Genomic DNA, 22,402 nt, shown 5'->3' on the forward strand with positions numbered 1-22,402 from the left:
TTCGGCTCGGGTCATGATCCTGGAGTCCCGGGATCGAGTCCCGCATCGGGCTCCCTGCTCGGCGGGGAGTCTGCTTCTCCCTCTGACCCTCCCCCCTCTCATGTGCTTTCTCTCTCTCATTCTCTCTCTCTCAAATAAATCTTTAAAAAAAAAAAAGAAGATTAGCTTATAAAAAGTAGGATATGAAAATAAAAGTGAGAGCACTCTAAGAATATCAGGATGAAGTCAATCTTCCTTTGAATTTTTCCTACACACTAATCTTTGGTTGCTTCCAATCTACTCTTCCATTTACTATATATTCTTTTTATTAGAAACCTTAGTTCTCCATTATCTATTTGGTTAAAAGTGAAGGCTTCGGTTCAATTTTACCTGATGGTGTCATTCCAGTGGAATTTCTTTCTTGGTCCTATGACACGTTTCCCTGGTTTCTCATCATCATCTTCCTCGGATCCATTTTTTTCTCGTTCTTCATCTGTTTGTAACCTAAAAATGAAAAAGATTTTATGAAGCAGTTTTATTTTTTAAAGGTTTCATTTACTTATTTGTCAGAGAGTGAGATAGAGAGCACAAGCAGGGGAGAGGCAGGAGAGGGAGAAGCAGGCTTCCCGCTGAGCAAAGAGCCTGATGCGGGACTCGATCCCAGGACCCTGGGATCACGACCCGAGCCGAAGGCAGACACTCAACCGATTGAGCCACCCAGGCGTCCCATGAAGCAGAGTTTTAACCCAGCAGTGCCTATGATATGCTCCAGAGACACCTGTTAAAATGCTTAACTGAATGTTAACTCAAAAGGGAAAGTAAATGGGGAATCTATCTTTATACATAATACTTTGAAATGCATTATAAAGTGGTTTGGTAAATAAGGTCTTCAAACTGTAACATAAGGCCATGAATACTTACCTTTCGGTTCAGAAAATATTTGTGTCCAACTTCAGCCAGTCAAATTGGCTGACATGTGAAATGTCTGACCAGTACCACAGCTCTTGCTAGGATCACACCCACACACTGGATCAAGAGACCTTTTGCTTCTGACACCAAAGCAACTGAATAGGGAGTGTTGTGTCATTTAGAAAATACTCCATTATACCATTTCAGTGGTATATGTGGATTTCCACTTGGTGAGAACGTCTACACAAGACCAATCCTTAGGAGCTAAAAATACTTCTCAAATGCAAAAGCCGGTCCAAAGAGAAGAGGTACATACTTGGCACACTTAGCTTGACTACGAGCTTGGCAGTCCTCCTGGTATTTAAATAGCTGTTCAGGCATCACGTTGCTAACAGCCAGTTTCAGTTTCTGCAGAGGTTCTCTTAAACGATCATCCTGAGGAAAAAATATACTACAAGTTTTTTAAAACACATTTACAAAAATTAAAGCAGATCCACAAAAGACACTGATTAGGGATTTGAAATGTAAACATATTTTTTTAATGTAAACATATTTAAATGCAGACACTTCTTCTACCACACTGACTTTTCATAATGCATACTGGATATAAAATTAGGATGACCATACTTTGCAGGCAATCAATGAGAATCCCAGTTTTTGCTTGTTACCCCAGCATAATTAATAGTGTTCCTTACACTTTTTTCTTAAAAATTTTTTGAGTTTAGTTGACACACAATGTATTCCTTTACATTCTTAAAAATGTCCCAGCCAATAAATTATATGGACACTTTAAGATTAAATAAAACAAAATCTACATTGTGCAGACTACTGCTGGTTGATACCCATTATGGTGGGGAACCAGTACCATAAGAGAAGATATTGCTTTGCAACACTGGAACATAGGATTTGGTCTGGGTGACTACCAACAGGATGTTGACATCCTGTTCTGTCATTTATTGTTCCTAATTGTGACTTATGCTGCAAGCAAAAATGCAAGGTCAAGGCCAAAGAGAAAGAGGAAACTGGAAGACTCTTGCTATTTTCATACATACCAATTAATAAATATTATTGCACATATGACAGTGTCTGCTATAAAAACTCCATTAAAAGAAATGTGAACATCCAGTATCATGGTTCCTAGGTGATCACTTCGTAATTACGTAGCTGAGACTATCTGTCTGGGAACAACCCAAATATCCATCAACAGTAAAATGAATGAACTGGGATATATTTATAGCATGGAACACCATACACACTGTACGGCAAATGTACTCCAAAAATGGAGTTCACCACATGTAAAGACATAGATAAATCTGAGGTGCATAATGTTCAGTGTAAAAAAGCAAGCTGCAAAGTATGGAGACAGTATGACTCCATTTATATGAAGCTCAAAAATATGCAAAATCAAACAGTATAATATTTAGGGATTACAAGTACACATGATAAAACCAGATAAAGAAAAGCAAGGGCTAAGACAGATGTCTTCTTCTATAGCCAAAAGGGATATTAAATAACTCCAAACATCAAATCTGAAATGTTCCTTAGAAAATATCTTATAATGTATAAAAAGTTGTTCTCTTGCCTCTAGATCCTTTTTTACTGGTACCCATTTCTGTCATGTGATGGTACGGACGTAAGCTCCAACTGTCAGTGTCTGAAGGGGCCAGGCACAGACACAAAATCTGTGACCTCAAGTAATTTCATTTACTTCTCTGCTTTAAACTGACAAAGAATTCTCAATTCAAAAGAATTTTTTTTTTTTTTAAAGAGAGAGAGAGTGGGTGCATCCAAGCATGCAGTGAGTTGGGGAGGGGCAGAGGGAAAGGGAGAGAGAGAATCCTGAGCAGATAGATTCCATGCCCAGCGCAGAGCCTGACAAAGGGCTCAGTCTCACAACCCTGAGATCATGAAATGAGCCAAGACCAAGAGTCAGAACTATTTTATTAACAGTTGTATAACACAATAAATAATTCTATGTCTCTCAGATCACATCACTAGTGGTCCAGGGCACCACATTCATTCCGCCATTAGAGCCATGGGGGGCCTTGGACAGCCATGTTGTGCTATGTGACTCCCAACCTCTGGCCAGAAAAATTTTGGTTGACTCAAGATAGTATAATCAGATTTTCTGACCCAAGAACTTGGATTGGGATGAGAGGACTGAGTCAGTCTGTGTGTGTGGCTTTTCTGTGATATAAAACCTTGAGAATACAGCAATCGTATTTTCAGATGCACATAAAAGGATAAAAATGAGACACGGGGATATGGGTAGAGAGAAACAAGAGTTAATCCAAATTATCAGTTCCCTTAATTCCATGAAATACCTTTATTGATAGAAAAAAATGTTCTTTTTTGTCTTAAACTATTTAAGTTCTTTCCCATTACTTGCAAGTTATAAATATTTTAAAAATATATAATCAAATAAATCATAAAGGGAAGAGTAATCAGGACAGTGAAGGTACTAAAAACCATTTTACATGAAGTGAAGAAGGGGACATAATACAAGCTTTCAAAAACATGAAAGCTGTGAAGGTGACAAATGATTAGATTTATGAATGGACTCAAAGGTAGAATTAGGACCAATGGGGTGGAAAGCACCTGAATTTGTCCCAGTGCATGGAAGAATTTTCTGATATTACAATGAAATATGTTTCTGACCACAGGAAGCATTCAAACTTGGACAATTACTTATGGGATGGTAGCGGAGGAGAATCTAGCAAAACATGGATGATTACACCAAAAAATCTCTAAGTTTACATGTAACCCTGTGATTCTTTCCACTGGTTTGTATAATGTGGGTGTGAACATATCTGCATAGATCCATTTCAGTAATAAAAAAACTGAGTTATAAATCTGTCAGATATTTGTTGAGGGCAAAGTTGTGTCAGCTGTGGAACTGAAGTTAATTTACCAGTCCAAGAATCTATGCCTTAGAAAACATTCTCATCTAGATTTATTAATTGTTGAAAAGTAAGTTTTTTTCAAGCGATCCAATGTGCCTTTGGTAACTCCTACAGTTATTCAATACATACAATAAGACTATAAAGCAACTAATATGCCAAAGCCCCAAACAGAAACCAGTTTCTTTAAAGGCCATAAAACCTCAGATACGGATAGGATTTTCCTTCTCTCACCTGGACGTTGAGATGTAACTTCTTTAGACGTTTTACCAGTGTTTCTTTATTACATGGCACAAAAGCTTCAAGATGGGAGTAGACACCACTACGAATGCCAGGGCCTAGTTCCTGTAGCTGTAACTCAATGCTGAACAAAAACAACAAATAAATAGTACAGAATTTCTTTCAGGTACCGATACAAGCAAGGAGGCAAAGGCAGTGCAGTGACTCTTCTTTCGTTTTATCTTTGCATGATTTCCTAGACAGTATTTTTCAAGGAGAAAATAGAGAGAGAATTTATATAACCATAAATAAACTGGTGAATAATTTTTTGAAGAACAGGGGCAAAGTCTACATTTTTGGATAAAACATAGGAACTCTACTAAAAGCTCATTTCCTCAAAGAGATATTCATATCCTCTCTCCCCTATTGCAACTGCTAAGCTAGAGAGTGACACAGTTTCGATGAATTTAGAATATTTTTTCCTTACAGGTGTTTGAAAAAATTGCAGATTTGGAAGAGGTGAAGCCCTTCTGGCTACAGATACAGACTGTTTTTCATCCATCTTTGTCTCCATATTGTGCCTGCACTGCACAAACTAGATATTTAATAGTCTGTTCAATTTATTCCAATTCTTCAGTTCCTGTTTCCGTTTGTAAATTAGTTTTTTTAGACCAAAAATAAGTTGTTAAATGGGTATTTAACTTAACAGTTATTTAAAAAAAAAAAAGGAAAAGAGTTTTAACAGCCGCCATATTCTCAGCCAGACAAGTCTACTAATAAATAATTGAGGTTTCTTCCAAGATGGAAGACACTGTACCTGGCAAGTGCTATTGTAGAAAGATAGGAACAGATGTTAATTTGAAGGCCAAGACCAAACTGGGGCTCTTGGCAACAAACTACGTCCAAATCATCACATTCTCTTACAGAAGAAGGGGCAGATAGATTTAATAAATAATTTTCACAAATAGAAGATGAATCCAAAGATTCAATTAACAGCTTTTGGGGAAGAAAAGAAGCCCTCCCATATCAAATATGTCCCTCACCTACAAGATACACTGTAATTTCAGAAACAATGAAATGTGGAAAACTATGCTCTTAGCACTGGCAATAAAAATTCTTGGTATTAGAGAAGTCAAACACATATACAAATGGAAAAATGCTTAGAATCCATAAGAACCAGAAGGTCAAATGCAGAGGATCATAAGGGAAACAATTACTACTGTCATGAGTTCTGTGTATAAACATTTGGTTAAGTAACATTATGTGTGGATCTTAATTAAAAGTCTAGACTCTGGGTAGGGGGCTTTCTAGGCTTACCCCGTTATTAAAGATTAGTTGCAGCTGAAAATAAAACAGAAACTCCAAGTAGTAAGAGAAGTAAGAACAGAGTGACTCAGTGACATAAAAATCAGTGGTTTCCAAAGAGGGGGGGAAACTCAAAAGCACAAAGAGCTGACTCCCTGCTCCTAAGCCAATCAGAGAAACGTTTTAACCCTAAAGGTTACGGATTGTATCAGTCTATCACAAACATAAACAAATTCCTACCTGAGAACAGTATAATTTAAGCACCCATCCCTCACACATTTAATTTTTTTTTTTTCCCTAAGAATTCCAATCTTCTAAGGTCTAAGAAGTACCTAAAACACACAGTAATGAAAAGTTTGAATTTCAGTTATTTTCACATTTCAGGGAAATAAAGTTTCCCCTAAAGCAACAAACTTTCCCTGAGCCTGCCTCCTTCTACCCACCAGGTTCTTTTGCTTCTTTAAGGGAAGTCTATCTGCAAAGCAGATATCCATGCATGAAAGTTATGATGGATGGGTCTCAAACCTCTGATAATAGATTATGAACGTGCGATCACTACAGGCTCTAAATGGATAAAAATATACTGGGACCATCTGCTGATAATGCATTAGAGGACAAACACTGGACTTTGTAAATAAATAAGCTTGAAACCCACTATTATATCCATATATATATATTTATTTATTTATTTATTTATTTAAGATTTTTATTTATTTATTTGACAGAGAGATAGTGAGAGCAGGAACACAAGCAGAGGGAGTGGGAGAGGGAGAAGCAGGCTTCCCACCAAGCAGGGAGCCCTATGCGGGATCACGATCTGAGCCGAAGGCAGACTGCCCAACAACTAAGCCACCCAGGTGCCCCTATATCCCTATCTTTACAAGGGCTCTCATTTGCCTCTGAGGAAGCCTCCAAGAAACGCAACATAGGAATCCCTAGCTGAAGCAATGGTCAACTTTATAAACAGGATTCTTCTGGCTCAGGAATACTTAGTCTTACCTGCATTTTCACACAGAATTTTAGAAACAGTCATTTCCCCATAGTTGATATAGGACTTATTTTCCTATCCCATCAACTCCCTCTTTTTATATTTATTTTTTTAAAGTTAAGCTCTACACCCAATGTGCGGCTTGAACTCATGACCCCGAGATCAAGAGTCACATGCTCTACCAACTGAGCTACCCAGGCACCCTTCTCCCTCTTTTTAAAAAACAGAATATTGGCGGGGGGGGGGGGGCGCCTGGGTGGCTCAGTCGTTAAGCGTCTGCCTTCAGCCCAGGGATCAAGCCCCGCATCAGGCTCGCCGCTCCGTGGGAAGCCTGCTTCTCCCTCTCCCATTCACCCTGCTTGTGTTCCCTCTCTTGCTGTCTCTCTCTCTGTTAAATAAATAAAATCTTAAAAAAAAAAAACAATATAGGGGCATCTGGGTGGCTCAGTTGATTGTCTGCCTTCAGCACAGGTCATGATCCCGGGGATCCTGGGCTAGAGCCCCAAGTCAGGCTCCCTGCTCAGTGGGGAGTCTGCTTCTCCCTCTCCCTTTGCCCCTCCCCCCCACTCATGCCCTGTCTCTCAAATAAATATATAAAATCTTAATAAAAACCCAGAATATATATCTCATTCAATCAGTTTGAAAACACTAGTAAAAGAAAAGCTGACTAACTCCAAGTGAATTCTGGAATCTACTTAATTTCCTGAATTCTTCCTCAAGTATTCCAAATATCTTACCAATACTGTCCACATAACAGAACCACTGAAAGCTACAAACTGAAGAAAGACTTAGGGAGCAGTAACCCAAACACAAAATCCAAAATAGTTCTTACTTTACAGCAAGAATTCAAAAGCCTGTTGATGTGTCGACTGATAACACATGAGAGGGATGTAAATCCCTCCTGCCCCTGAACAACTTTAGAGCAACTGCTGAACACAACTCAGGCTGGACTGGGATCACAGGCAAAGAGTATCAAGATTTTGTTAGCAATGTATGCTTGAGGTAAAGGGGCAAATAGGTGAAGAGATCAAGCTGGCAAGCTGTATATCTGCTGATCCAAGTCAAATTCAATTAAGCAAAAAGAGAAAGGTTCCCTATTCCAACAAACTCACCCCTCTTTCTGCCCAGAGTAAGGAAGCAGTGGTGAAGCAGAGCCAATGCACCTGGACAATTTCATAGGAATTTACTACCCAAAATAATTACGTACCATGTGCCCTTAGAAGATCGATTCAGTCCAGAGAACCAAGGGATGTTTGTTTAGGGAAGTAGAAACAGACGCCAGGGGCATAAATAAGTGATTAAAATGGAGAACATTAAACTCTGAATACTACGGTTTTATAGAACTGGAAGCACACTGTGTGAAATAAAAAAAAAAAACAGGCTCCAACTAGAGGATTTAAGATAGACACAGGGAGGCTTAAGGGAAGTCTGGTGGGGGGGGGATACCTAGCTGGCTCAGTTGGAGAAGCATGCAACTCATATCTCAGGGCCATGAGTCCAAGCCTCACATTGGGCATGGAGCCTACTTTTAAATAAATAAATAAATAAATAAATAAAATTTAAAATTAAAAACATTTTTTAAAGGCGGGGAGGGGCAACTGGCCAGCTCAGTCAGTAGAGCACGTGACTCTTGATTTCAGGGTCATGAGTTCGACCCCCATGCTGGGTGTAGAGATTACTAAAAAAAAAAAAAGAAGAAGAAGAAGAAAGAGAGAAGCCTGTTAATGGAATGCTGATATTCTGCTTATCTGAGATGTTATGTCCCAAGGAAGGTCCTTTCTTTCTCTCAGGGGAGAAAAAGTCCGTCCCTCTTACAGAAGAGTAAAATAAAAAAGCACTGTGTCAGTCATAGGAAAAGGACCTGATCCAGTAAACTTAGGGCTCTCGAGTAGAAAGAAAAAGCAGCCAGTCAGATTCCTGATTAGGGAATCTGGGACAGCTCCGATGAGTAATGGTTACACTGTTTATTGAATCTGGGGTGTAAAAGGAGCTGGTGCAGGCAGGAAGCATTCGCCTCACTTCCAGGCAGACAGAATCAATCTGAAAATCCCTGGCTAAAATAAAGAAGAACATGAACAAGAAATTCATCTGTCACCATACCAGTAGCACACCAGGTTATGTGTTTCATGGGTCCATGGGGGACAAAAAAGATTTTTTAAGTACTCCGGAGAAAGAGAGATTGCACTTAATTAAAATAGTTATCAAGGGGGAGGGGAAAAACAAAAAAAGAAAATAGTTATCAAAGCAAACCAGTCCATCATCCTTTGTATCTTATGAGAAACTACCTCCAATATATATTTAAAAGACAGGACTCACACACAGTATTGGAAACACTGCTTGTGGATGTGAGGGTGATCTGGCTGCGACATCTGTCACCCCATTGATCGCCAGAGTTGATTCGGCTGATCTGGCTGGCTAGGTGGGTGTCCCCTTCCTCCCTCACCGCTCCATGTGCGTCCCGCCCGAAGCTGCGCGATCGGTCGAAGAGGATGACCTTCCCCGATAGAGGAGGACCGTTCTTCGGTCAAGGGTATATGAGTAGCTGCGCTCCCCTGCTAGAACCTCCAAACAAGCTCTCAAGGAAACACTGCTTGTTTCTTTGTATATAATACTACTGAACCACCAAAAGCAGGCACACATTATTTTCATGTGAGAGGAGTAAAATCTGCTGCTTTCTCCAGGATTGCTTTTTTTCACCCAGTTCTGCTTGCAGCCAATTATACACTCCACTTCTAAAACCAATGGTCAAAATTTATAAGCCAATAGGTTTACAAGGGCAGCTTACTGGACCACAGTCTTAGAAGCTGCAGCTTCCTTAGTATCACACTCCAGCTAACAGTAAAAACTGTCACTAATTTAAATACAATCTGTATCCTGTATCTCAGCCTTCAGCTTCCCCTTCCCATTTTTCCTTTTGTCTTCTCCACACTGCCTCTCTCCTACCTCACAACCAGAATTTCTTCATTAAACCATACTTTCCATTTGGCTATAAATGTTTGTATGAATTATAATTAACCTTGCTAGATACCAATGGAATTATTTTTTCCAAGTCTGAATGAAAGTAGAAGGAAAATTATACCAAATTTAATATGAATACTCAGAGCTGTTCCAGAAAGACATTTTCATATAAAATGACAAAAAAAAAATACATTTAAATCTAAAATAATATCAACCTGTAAAGTTGTAACCAACTATATGTTTAAATGAATTCTTAAAGTTTAAATAACTTCTTAGGTTTTTTAATTAAAGAAGAAAATTACTTACTCCAGAAGAATATTATTCATATCCTGTGTAAAGAACTTTTTCCTTCCTTCTTCATCAAAAAGTTTGGCAGCCTAGAGAAACATAAGATTGTCAATATGGCTCTCTTTCTTTCTTTCTTTTTTTTTTTTTAAAGATTTATTTGACAGAGAGAGATAGCGAGAGAAGGAACACAAGCAGGGGGAGTGGGAGAGGGAGAAGCAGGCTTCCCGCAGCGCAGGGAGCCCGATGTGGGGCTCGATCCCAGAACCCCGGGATCATGACCTGAGCCGAAGGCAGACGCTTAACAACTGAGCCACCCAGGCACCCCTCTTTCTGTTTTTTTTAAAGATGTTATTTATTTGACGGAGAGAACGCGCGCGCGTGCACACACACACAAGCAGGGGGAGAGGCAGGCAGACGGAAAGGGAGAAGCAGGCTCCCCACTGAGCAGAGAGCCCGCCATGGGGCTCATCCCAACACCCTGGGACCATGACCTGAGCCGAAGGCAGACGCTTAATGACTGAGCCACCCAGGGGTCCTGTCAATATGCTTTCAATAAACACATTGTTTCCATATCTATTTACTAAAGAATAAGCTTCTTGAGGGTGGGGCTACTGTGATTTACATTACTTTGTATCCTCCATAACCAGCTTAGCCCCTGGCATGAGTAGGCAATTACAGAGTGTTGAAACAAATTTAGCATATATACCATTGTTTCCTATTATCTCTGTATTTAATTTTTCTTAATCCTGCTAAATTAACAAAATTATACGTACGAGACTTTTTAGTGCTTTGTGTATCTTGTGGACTTTGACTATCCATGGGTTTATTAATTATTGCTGTGATCTCCAAGATAAGCGGATATCTCACTTTCTATCGACAGTGTCTACAAAGTATCTGTCTGATATTCTATATGTTATACTCATTACCATGTTTAATCCTCATAACAGCCAATGACATTGGTATGACAGCCCCCACTATACAAACAAGGAAGCTTAAATCTGTCAGAGGTTACATGACATGCTCCCACTACTACTAATAAGTGGTGGATTCAGGACTCAGACCACAAGCTTTCTGACTTCAACTGCGCAACACTGCCACCCTGTACCAAGATACCTGCTTACTGCAGCCAGCCTAGGTTCCACCTAATTACTAACAACAAAAAAAACGTAGGCGAGGTTATTAACAAGCGATAAGCAAAAATTCATGCAATGAGCTTAATTTCATCATTATGTTTGTCACCTCGACCAGGTGACCAGAAATCAAGTATACCAGCACACCCTACCATAAGCAAAATTTACTGGGAAAATCACAAACAATGTAGTTGCAGTCCATGAGATATAAAACATCAAGAAGACTGATCTAATCATCTGAGCAAGCCATATGCTGACTCTGTCAATCCACCAAGTTATTTGACAACTGTACATGCAATAAATAGAAGAAAATTGCTAAGATGGGCCTCAGTACTTCTCAGAAAGAATGAAACTGGGTATGTGCAGGGGGTGGAAATATATGAAAGGCATAAGGAAAACTAAACTTCAAGAAATGAATCAAAAAAAGTCAAGAGGTTGAACAGTGGAAGAATATTGCAAAGGAAGAAAAGAGTCACAAGAAGCAATTCCTTATCACACAGACATGAGCATTTAAGCCAAGGATGACTTCTTACCTCCCAAAGAAAAAATACCATCTCATATTTCAAAAGAAAACATATAGCGAAGTCATAGATACCAGTAAGTGAAATCAAACTTCTCACTGATGATTTCCTACTAAGGAGTTAGGGAGCGCCTGTATTAAACCTGGCAGGGCTATTACAGAGAGAGAGAGAGAGAACAGTTTTTGGTATATAAGATATGACAAAGATTTTACAAGATGGAATACACTCATTACTAACCAATTTTATTAAGTGAAACTGAATGGCACATAACACAGCAGACAGAGTGCCTACTATGGAGCTCCATGGTCCTGCCTTTAAATGCTGACTTTGAATCATGGCTCAGCCATTTAAAAATTACATGGCCTTGGGCAAATCACTTAACCTGTTGAACCTTAGTTTCCTCATCTATTAAATGGACGAATACTACCTACCTCACTTGATTGTTGGAGGATTAGACTACACAGTAGGTAAAGTACACTAAACCCAATCAGGGTGCTGTCTCCTGATTGGTAAATGCTATGTGAGACACAGCAGCACTGTACTAAATACAGAGTACAGGTTTCTGCTAAATAAACAAGAGCTATTATTTTTATTTTATTTTTTTAAAGATTTTATTTATTCATTTGAGAGAGAGAGACAGAGAGAGCACAAGCAGGGGAAGAGGCAGAGGGAGAGGGAGAGGAAGGCTCCCTGTTGAGCTGGGAGTCCGACATGGGGCGCGATCCCAGGACCTGGAGATCGTGAACTGAGCCAAAGGCAAAGGCTTAACCATCTGAACCACCCAGGCACCCCAAGAGCTATTATTATTAATAATACCTTGCAAATCAGGGCGCCTGGGTGGCTCAGTTGGTTAAGTGACTGCCTTCGGCTCAGGTCATGATCCTGGAGTCCCAAGATCAAGTTCCGAATCAGGCTCCCTGCTGAGCAGGGAGTTTGCTTCTCCCTCTGCCTCCCCCCTCTCATGTGCGCTCTCTCTCTCTCTCATTCTCTCTCTCTCAAATAAGTAAATCTTAAAAAAAAAAAGTATCTTGCAAAATGTGGGTCACATCACTAACACGTTTTAAAACCTAGAAGAAACTAAAGGTTTTAGGGATAGGCAACATGGGATAGCAAAAGGCACATACATACTTTGGAGTCAGGTGAACCCTTGTGGCTAAATTCTGGCTCCACCACTTACTAGTTGCATGGACCTGACCAAGCTATTTAACCTACCTCAAGTTTCTTAACCATAAAAAGGAAATAATACCTGTATTTCCTACACAGAGTAGCTGAGAAGATTAAATAAAAAACCTACTTATTACTGAGACTACAGATTGTATACTTTTCAAAAAATAAGCACAGAAAATAGCAAAAGAATGAAAACAAAAGAGATGAGTAAGAGAACGGATAAAAAAGAAACTGACAAAGATCAACTATATAATTATAACAACTGTAAAAAGATAAAATCATTTGTTAAAAGAGAAAAGACTCAGATGAGGTCAATAAAGAAATTACATGCTGTCTGTAAGAAAAAGAGCTAAAGGGACGCCTGGGTGGCTCAGCCATTAAGCGTTTGCCTTTGGCTCAGGTCATGATCCCAGGGTCCTGGGATCGAGCCCCACATCGGGCTCCCTGCTCGGCGGGAAGCCTGCTTCTCCCTCTCCCACTCCCCCTGCTTGTGTGCCCTCTCTCGCTGTGTCTCTCTCTGTCAAATAAATTTAAAAAAAAAAAAGCTAAAATAAAGAAAATCAAAGAGGTTGAAGGTAAATGATGAGAAAAGCTATATGTAAAAATAAAGAGACAGGAGACAGTAAGTCAGACAAAACTGAATTCAAGGTAAAAGGCAGTAATAGCACAAAAAGTCACCTTCAAATGATAATCATCACAAAGATCAAGACTTTTATAGGTCAAACAACACATCATGATAATGCAAAAACGATGGTAAACACAATTTATAACCTAAGAAATACTGGCAATGAGATATTTTAACAGACTTTGCTAAGTTCTGGACTAATGAAGTACATTAAAATAAGTAAAAATACAGGGGAACTAAAATTAAGTCACTTCAGAAGAAATGCTAAAGAATAAAAAACAGAATTGCTAAACCAAATCTGTGGGCCAGTTACCAGAAAAATTAAATAAATCTAAATATTCCTGTAATCAGATATTTAAATTTTAGGAAAAGTTATGAGAAATAAATATAAAGATGATTAGTAAATTTTAAAATGTGACTTAAGTTGGGTTACTATAATCCCAGGAGAAAGAAGCAAGGTGAATAGTCCATACATTACCACCTCATTAATTATTTTTTATAATACTATACCATTTGCAAATGCATGGATTAAGATCTAGAAAAATAAATAATTTAATAGTGGTTCTCTGCTGGGAGTGGGGAATGTCAGATTATGGGGGATCTTTCCCTACGTATGATAATACATTTTGTATTGTGCATTTCACTTTTGTAGTCAGGAAAAAAATTAGGACTAAAATATGGTGTGGGTTCAAATAAACACATTAAAGTAATCGGGCACCTAGGTGGCTCAGTTGGTTAAGTGACTGCCTTCAGCTCAAGTCATGATCCTGGAGTCCCAGGATCGAGTCCCACATCCAGCTCCCTGCTCAGCTGGGAGTCTGCTTCTCCCTCTGACCCTCCCCCCTCTCATGCTCTCTCTCTCTCAAATAAATCTTTAAAAAAATAAAATAATCAAAATAATCAGAAAGGGCATTTTAAGCTAGGTTTGGCGAGGGGGGAGGGGCAGAGGGAAAGGGAAAAGCAGACTCCCTGCTGAGCAGGGAGCCTGACCTGGGGCTGGATCCCAGGACCCTGAGATCATGACCTGAGCCAAAGGTAGATGCTTAACCACTGAGCCACCCAGGCGCCCACTGGCATGTTATTTTAAGTCAAAATACTATCTCCCTGAGATTAAATGGGTAAGTGTGATGACATTTATCTGGATTTGCAGCTAGTTAAACAAAGATTATGAAGCCAAGTCAATCTAGAGAGGTATCTAATGTGATGTGCTAAAGCTCAGCTCTCAAGTTTGTCCTAATAGGAACACAGTGCATGCTTACTAAATGTGATTAGCTGGAAAGGATTAGCTGGAAAAATCAATTATAAAAGAACTAGATGTCAATATAGTTTGGACCAAGTTCAGGTATACTTTTGAAATGTTACTATTTGCTCCTATCTTCCCTCTATTGTCTTTACACGACTTTTTTTTTTACAATAAAAATTGTATTTATGAAACCTATGCTGAAAAATACTTATAAGATGAGGGGCACCTGGGTGGCTCAGTCGTTTAAGTGTCCGACTCCATTTCAGCTCAGGTCATGATCCCAAGGTATTGGGATCAAGACCCACTTCAGGCTCCGCATTCAGTGGGGAATCTGCTTGAGGATTCTCTCCCTCTTCCTCTGCCCCTTCCGCCTCATGCTCGCTTGTGTAAGCATCCTCTCACTCTTTCTAAAATAAATAAATCTTTTTTTTTTTAAAGTATTTTACTCTTTTTTTTTTTTTTAAAGATTTTATTTATTTATTTATTTGACAGAGAGAGAGACAGCGAGAGAGGGAACACAAGCAGGGGGAGTGGGAGAGAGAGAAGCAGGCTCCCCGCTGAGCAGGGAGCCCGATGCGGGGCTCGATCCCAGGACTCTGGGATCATGACCTGAGCCGAAGGCAGACGCTTAACGACTAAGCCACCCAGGCGCCCCTAAAATAAATAAATCTTTAAAAAATGTATAAGATGAAATAAAATAATAAAATGATCACCCATATGATGCTATAACTATAGTTATACATATTTCTACTTAAAATCAAAGGCCTATGTGTACAGCCAATGCCTAAAAGGAAATATAGAAAATTATAAGTTCTTTATATGGGTGCTGGAATTATGGGTTATTATTTTTGTCTTACAAAAAGCATTTATTGTTAAGTTCATGTAGCAAATAAGAAACAAGGGGATTATTACACTTACTACACGGAGGTCTTCAATGCGTTTTTCAAGAAGGACAGGTAGACCCTCTGGGAGTGTAGGCACTACCTTGGGCATAACCTGAGAGGCATAGGTTGGCTGGGTGGTGTTTCCATTCTCTCCCCCTGACTCAGAGAGGGGGCTACCATCAGAAGCAGCATCCAGTAATCTGTCAAAGTCGAAATCATCTAGCATCTCTAGGGCATTTTCAGCTTCCTGAAACAGTTCATGTTCATTTGTGCCAACAAAAATGGGGAGGTCTGGATCAGCACTGTTCAGATTTAAGTCCGGGACATCATTTCCCAATGCTACAGCAGTGGAGGGGGGTTTATTCAGAGAGGAGGTCGTTAAGTTCACTGGGACTTTGGGGTTAGGCTCCTTCTTCAATGCATCCTTCTCTTTCTGAAATTTTCGTATCATGGCAGCTAGAGAAAGAGAATCTTTATAACGTTTCTTCTTTTTTTCAGACTTGTGGGAATTCAGAGCCACAACTCTGTGAAGAAAAAAGTCATCCATTAGGCTATGTACGATTTTAACGTTTAAAGCCTCATGTAAATAAGCAGACACAGATCATCAAAACAATCATCTGATAGGTGGGAGAGCAAATTTCTTATTAATTATCATTTTATCACAGCATCTTCCTCATCATCTGGACTGTCACTGAGGAAAGGTCGACAGGTAAATGGCCATCAGAGTGAAGAAAATGAATAGACTAAAGTTAACAGAAAGAAACAAAACTGAATGTAGCTCAGGTTTATGAGAATATATGAAGTTAAACTTACTACTCCTTTTGGAATGTTCACATTCTTAAGCACTTCTTTAAAGTGGTCACCTAAGAAATTAACCTAGTAAAGAAATACACTTTCGCTGAAAACAGAGTTGCTTACAACCAGAGCTCACACAAGTACAACTTTAAGCTGGTACTCCAGGTGGGGTTTGTTTGTTTAAAGATTTTAGTCATTTGACAAGGAGCACAAGCAGGGGGACCGGGGCGGGGGCGGGGGGGGAGAGGGAGAGAGAGAAGCAGGCTCCCCGCCGAGCAAGGAGCCCGATGTGGGGCTTGATCCCAGGACCGTGGGATCATGACCTGAGCCAAAGGCAGATGCTTAACAACCGAGCCACCCAGGCGCTCCAACTCCAGGTGGTTTGTGCTACAAACTGCCAAAGAAATGCAAAATCTTTCTAGACCCTATTCTATCTGCTGCTACCTTCTGATCATTTTCACTTTCCATTCTGGGAACAGCCATGTGAGGCAATCATATATGGGTAATTTTCTATGACAATGTTCTCCCTACAGAAACCATGGGGAAAAGATGGTTTCAGTTTATCACTTTCTCTAGACACCTTTTCTACATTCTATGGCTTATATTCTTCTATGCACACTACAGAATCAAAAAAGATGATTTGTACCTTCAAGGGAAGCCCATGTTTCATTTATTGTTATATACTCCAAACCACAACAATACCTGGTATACAACAAGTACTTAATAAATATTTGCTGCATGAATAAGCTATGAATTTGAGAAAATGACAAATTCAATAAAAGGCATTATAGACTTTGTTCCCAAAGAAGTTTACTTGTAAATAATAAATGCATTAGTAATATATGTTTTTCCTTAATTACTTAATGACTCCAGGGTCACTAAAATCTCATGCTTACAGGATGATAAATACCTCCCTATATCCTTTTGAATACTGATAACCCAAAAAATTCAGATGCACCTCCCCTGGTAAGGAGGGGAAGAAAATCAAGCCTCTCATAGTTTCTGTCCCTTCGTTCTCCAAAAAAAGTCATGGAGAAGCAAGAACAACTGGTAATTTTATGAATGCATGGTACAAACATTTTATTCTTATAACTTTTTTGAGAAATTCTACTTGATTTTTAGAGACAATATCATTACCTAAAGTTACAAGTGTGAAGTTACACTGTACAAGTTACAAGTGTGAAGCAGAGCTAAATAACTGGCTTTTTAAATAGTAAAACAACTATAAATTGTTCACACAAAGACTACTGCCAATCCTCAATCTCCAGGCATCTAATTAGCTTAGTTCTAGCACAAAAAGTTTAAAACATTTGTTCAAGGTTTATACCATCTTTTCAAGCTGGTTCTTGTTGGCAAAAAGTTGTAATGAGCAAAATACTTAATGAACTAATATGTAAATCTGATCTAAAACATCATGAGTCTCTAAAATGATAAAGCCTTCTACTTATCAATCAATCAATACGATATTAATTAATTAATTAAAATCTAAGATGACACTGAATACTGGGTGTCATGAGAGGTCAGATTGCTGTCAGATATGGCCCAGAGATATGGGCATGAACATGGCCATAGTAAACTGGAACTTCCAGATTTTACATATGTTTTTTTTTTTTTAAGATTTTATTTATTTATTTGACTGAGAGAGACACAGTGAAAGAAGGAACACAAGCAGGGGGAGTGGGAGAGGGAGAAGCAGGCTTCCCGCTGAGCAGAGAGCCCGATGCGGGGCTCGATCCCAGAACCCTGGGATCATGACCTGAGCTGAGGGCAGATGCCTAACGACTGAGCCACCCAGGCGCTCCGGAACTTCCAGATTATAAACAATGGAAGATAGAAGGGACACCATTAGAAACCGTCCAGGAGAAGCTGACTGCACACGGGCTAGGGATCCATGGGGCGCAATGGAGCTTGGAGATACACGGGTGCCTTTGCAAACAATGTTTCCTCTGTTGGTGCATTGTTAAAAGGATTCAAATGGGGATTTACTGCATTTGTGGTAGCTGTAGGGGCTGAATATTACCTGGAGTTCAAGAATAAAGGTAAGAAGCATGACTGAAGATAATACCTGGAAATATCTTAAAGGCTTAACTCTCTTATAAAAATAAGATTTCTTCAATGTAGCCTACTCGTCTGTGTGTTTTTCCCTTACAGAATACTAGTAAAATTTAATAAAGTATATATGTGCAGAAAAAAAAAAACTAAGATGACAAAGCTTTCTATTTACTAATAACTTATACTTAATATATTATTAAAATATAAGTTAACAGTCATTTATAAATAGAGTATTAAATTAGACCCAGCTAAGCTGAATGAATTAATGCTAAATATATCTTTCTAAAAGGGCAGCTAGTCATGCTGTAACCTTATAATGTTTAATTTTACGTACCCCAATTGTTTGGGTACTTTTTTCCTTGGCTTCTTCTCCTTTTCCCCTTCCTCTTTCCGCTTCCGCTTCTTCATTTCAATATCATCTTCTTTTATTTTGGGAATCTGCAAATGATAGAAGATGTATCACTTATCTGAGTATCAATGGGTTACTCTTTGATGTTATCAATCTACCATCCAGGGCAGTGTTTTCTCTCAAAGTTCAGTGTACATTAGGAGTGCTTGTTATAAATGCAGATTCTTGGAGTTTACGAACACTGCCTGGTTTTTTTTTTTTTAAATAAATAGGATAATATCATTTTTTTAAAGATTTTATTTATTTATTTGAGAGAGAATGAGACAGATAGCAAGAGAGGGAAGAGGGTCAGAGGGAGAAGCAGACCCCCCGCTGAGCAGGGAGCCCGATGTGGGACTCGATCCCGGGACTCCAGCATCATGACCCGAGCCGAAGGCAGTCGCTTAACCAACTGAGCCACCCAGGCGCCCCACTGCCTGGTTTTTAACAAACATTTTGGTGATTCTGGTACAAGTAAGTCCTTGGATCACACTTGAAGAAACACTTAACTAAGGACACTTTGTATGTTTCCTAAAACAATATATACATTCCATAGAATTAGCTTTATAAATTACATCTTAGGAAAGGTAATGGCTTTTAATCATTTCTATACCAAGTCTGAAGGCAGACGCTTAACAACTGAGCCACCCAGGTGCCCCTATTTCTATACCAAGTCTTAACTTATCCTAGAAACTTACCCTTAACCCCCAAACAGTAGATTATTAGACCACATATGGAGAGAGAAGTTTTAAAAGAAAATACAATTCTACTATGATGTATCAATTTCCCCTTATCTACATAATTTTACCTTAGAGCATGTAAATAACTATAGATTCATTAAACAATGTTAGCATTTTACTTTTCCTTACATTCACAGGTTAATTTAAAAAGTACACCCTATTAATTGAACACTCATTACTATTGCAATGCTGGATAAACTTACTTTGGGCGGCTTGTGCTTTTGGTTGTCTGTAGTATCTTCTTCTTCAGTATCTGAAGCTTGGCGAAACTGCAGAGTGCCAGTGTTGATGTAAAAGCCTCCATATTTTGTTGTTAGAGAAGCAGGAACTAACTCGTCATACTATATTTTAAAAAAAAAGGTTTTAGACATAGGCTATTATTAATTCTATAAACATCTCAAAGAAATTCAATCACTATGTCAGCATCTTTCTTAAATCCTAACTACAAAGCTGAATGCAATGAGGATGTTTGTGGAATAAATTTAGAAAAAGTTAATACCTGGGATAAAAATGAGCCTGGATTACTCAGTATTTATAAAGAACGGAAATTCTGGAATAACAACGCAAATTCTATCTATTATCTGCTGAGAAAAATTTAAAGATCACTACTACTATTCTTAATGATAAAGGATTCTTTTTTTTTTAAATAAATCTTTATGTATTTTTTAAGTGATCTCTACACCCAACATCGGGCTCAAACTCACAACCTAAAGATTAAGAGTCACATGCTCTACCAGCTGAGCCAGCCAGGCACCCCAAGAACAAATGATTCTGATGAGAAATTGAAACAAGTTAAAACAGATGACTAAATGTCCAGGCAAAGAATAAATTTCATTTCCTATCATATCAGTATATAATTTTACTCATAAGGAGATTATAAAGAATAACAAAGTTATTTCTTCTGTCTTAGCTCTAAGCTTCTAGGTGAAAAAAAAAAATATTTTTTTTAAGATTTTATCTATATGACAGAGATAGCAAGAGCAGGAACACAAGCAGGGGGAGTGGGAGAGGGAGAAGCAGGCTTCCCGCGGAGCAGGGAGCCCGATGCAGGGCTCGATCCCAGGATCCTGGGACCATGACCTGAGCCAAAGGCAGACGCTTAACGACTGAGCCACCCAGGCACCCAAGGTGAAAATTTTTAAAACAAAAATAGCATGTGTGTTTAAAAAGGAAGCAGAAAAAAACTGCCCAGTTCAGTAAGCATACACTGTAATGAGACAGGTACTTTGCTTGGAGCAAGAGATGCAAATTATCTAAACTAGACTGACGGTCAGACCTAAAATACCACTTAAGATGATGTCCTCTAAGCTTGGATTTTAAAGTTTATCACTTCTCACCTGATGAAAATGGACAAAAAGCAAACTTTAAATGAAGGTCAACCTTCACCAAATGATGGAGTCCATAGTGGTTGAGAAAAAAGGAACTACTTATCTAACAGAGCTAGATACCTGCTACCGGAGGTCCCCAGAACTCTACTTACAGGTTCTTCATATTTTACATTTTTAAGAAAGTTAGATTTTTAAGGAGAATCCTTTGCCATGGACAAGGAATACAGAGAATGTACTAGTTACTGTAAGAATATTAAGGCTAAGTACAAAAATTTTGCTTTTAACCTGTATCCTTTTCAATTAAATGGTTGACTAGAAAAAGAAAGAATTTCCAGCTTAATCATATTGAATCAAAAAGTAATGAAGTGGGGGGGAGAAAAGGAATGAATTGCTTCACATGATGGGCTATTATAAAGACCTATGGGTAAAACCTTCAGAAAGGGTCCAGTACTATCTGTAAGCAAAGGAGTGATGTGAAGAGTAGAGAATTAAAAGTGAAATGACTTTGTAGTAATTATTTTTGGAAATGTGCAATTGTGACAAACACATCTGTACTTTTCCCTTACACTGCTTTATAATTTACAATGCTTCTTCATATAAATTATTTCACTTGGTCCTCCTGATACCTTTGAGGCAAAAAAGACAAGTTTTATTCCCATTTTGTAAGTGAAAACCAAATTTAGAGGTTAAGAACCTTGTCAGAATAATTTTTTAAGCTTCTGGTAGAGGCTCTGGCTGTATTTCAAACTATCCACTACACCAAGCAGCTTCTCCGACAGGAAACAAGTTCATCACTACATTATAGGGCAACATGGGTATATTCAACATCTGTATGCGGCAGTATTTTACTAAGCTTTCCCTATCGGAACACTCCTCAGGAGAACAAGCTCTTTATGCATATTTAATTCAGCCTTTTAAGTACAATGTGTTAAGAGGCAATGGAGCACTGAACTTGAAAACCAGAAGACCTGGATTTAGATCCTTTCAATGACTGGCAATTGTGACCCAGAGGAAATCATTTAACATCAATACTTTGGGGTTGTGTAACAATGACAACATCTAGTGAAATTTAAAAGAAACAACCTAAATAAAAGTGTTACTCATGCCTGGTATTATAATTTATTAATAATAAAGAAAAACATTTTCTTTTAGTCTTTACAAAATTTGGCAGTATCAGTGAGACTAAAAATAATCTTCAAAAGCATTTATTTTCAGGTATTTATAGTAATAAGTAGTACATGATTCTGACAATTAAATAGAACCAGATTATTTTCACTCTCTATCAAATAATTACAAACAGTGAAAGCTTACTGGTAATACAATCAATGAAAAGAACAGAAAATCATCTGGTTGGATTATAATTGTCTTATGTCTGAATTATCTCATAAAAAGAACCCAATAATCTATTAAAGATAATGACACAAAATTATTTGGCAAGTCAATAAACAAGATGTATTCTAATTCAATTTCCTCTTACAAAGCAGGAACCTACCTTGTCCTCTAAATGTCAGCAACTAATTCTAAAATTTCTATACAACAACTTATACCTACAAAATTTGTCCTTATTTATTAAAGCAGTAGCTTTCAAATTTTCTTCACCACCACCCAAGTGGAAAATACATTACACATCAAAACCCAGTGCATGCACACACACATATACACATTAAAAAAAACATAATCTACTATGATTTGCTATGGTAGCTCCTATTCTATTCTACTTCATTTTCATTAAAAATGTTGGCCACACTCTCTAAATTGATATATAATCCAATTATGGGTTGCAAAAGTCAGTCTGAAAACACTTTATTCAAATATTTTGACTGTAGCAGAGAAAACTGGGTAATGCTACAAGATTTCCTTAGAAATCTTTAGAAACCGAGTCAAGTCTAGAATCTAGGAATTTTGACTTGTGTTTCATATCAAGGTCAAGACTCTTAAAAACATTCTATCCCTTAACCTACAAAAAGGTTTGTCAACCTTTCT

General features: G+C 38.4%; 1 protein-coding gene across 1 annotated transcript in view; it reads right to left on the minus strand.

Moving 5' to 3' along the window:
- The window catches only part of UBN2 (ubinuclein 2), a 75,050-nt gene that overhangs the window by 28,664 nt on the left and 23,984 nt on the right, over nt 1-22,402 (minus strand). Inside the window, exons 4-10 of the mRNA XM_081800017.1 lie at nt 19,295-19,432; nt 18,298-18,401; nt 15,151-15,640; nt 9,565-9,635; nt 4,023-4,152; nt 1,205-1,323; nt 370-483 (exon numbers count right to left, since the gene is read on the minus strand). Of these exons, the coding sequence (XP_081656143.1) occupies nt 370-483; nt 1,205-1,323; nt 4,023-4,152; nt 9,565-9,635; nt 15,151-15,640; nt 18,298-18,401; nt 19,295-19,432 (1,166 nt within the window). The remainder of the gene's footprint in view (nt 1-369; nt 484-1,204; nt 1,324-4,022; nt 4,153-9,564; nt 9,636-15,150; nt 15,641-18,297; nt 18,402-19,294; nt 19,433-22,402) is intronic.

The sequence above is a fragment of the Leptonychotes weddellii genome, chromosome 12 (genome assembly GCF_054177405.1).
Source record: "Leptonychotes weddellii isolate Sample4059 chromosome 12, ASM5417740v2, whole genome shotgun sequence".
NCBI classification, from domain to species: Eukaryota; Metazoa; Chordata; class Mammalia; order Carnivora; family Phocidae; genus Leptonychotes; species Leptonychotes weddellii.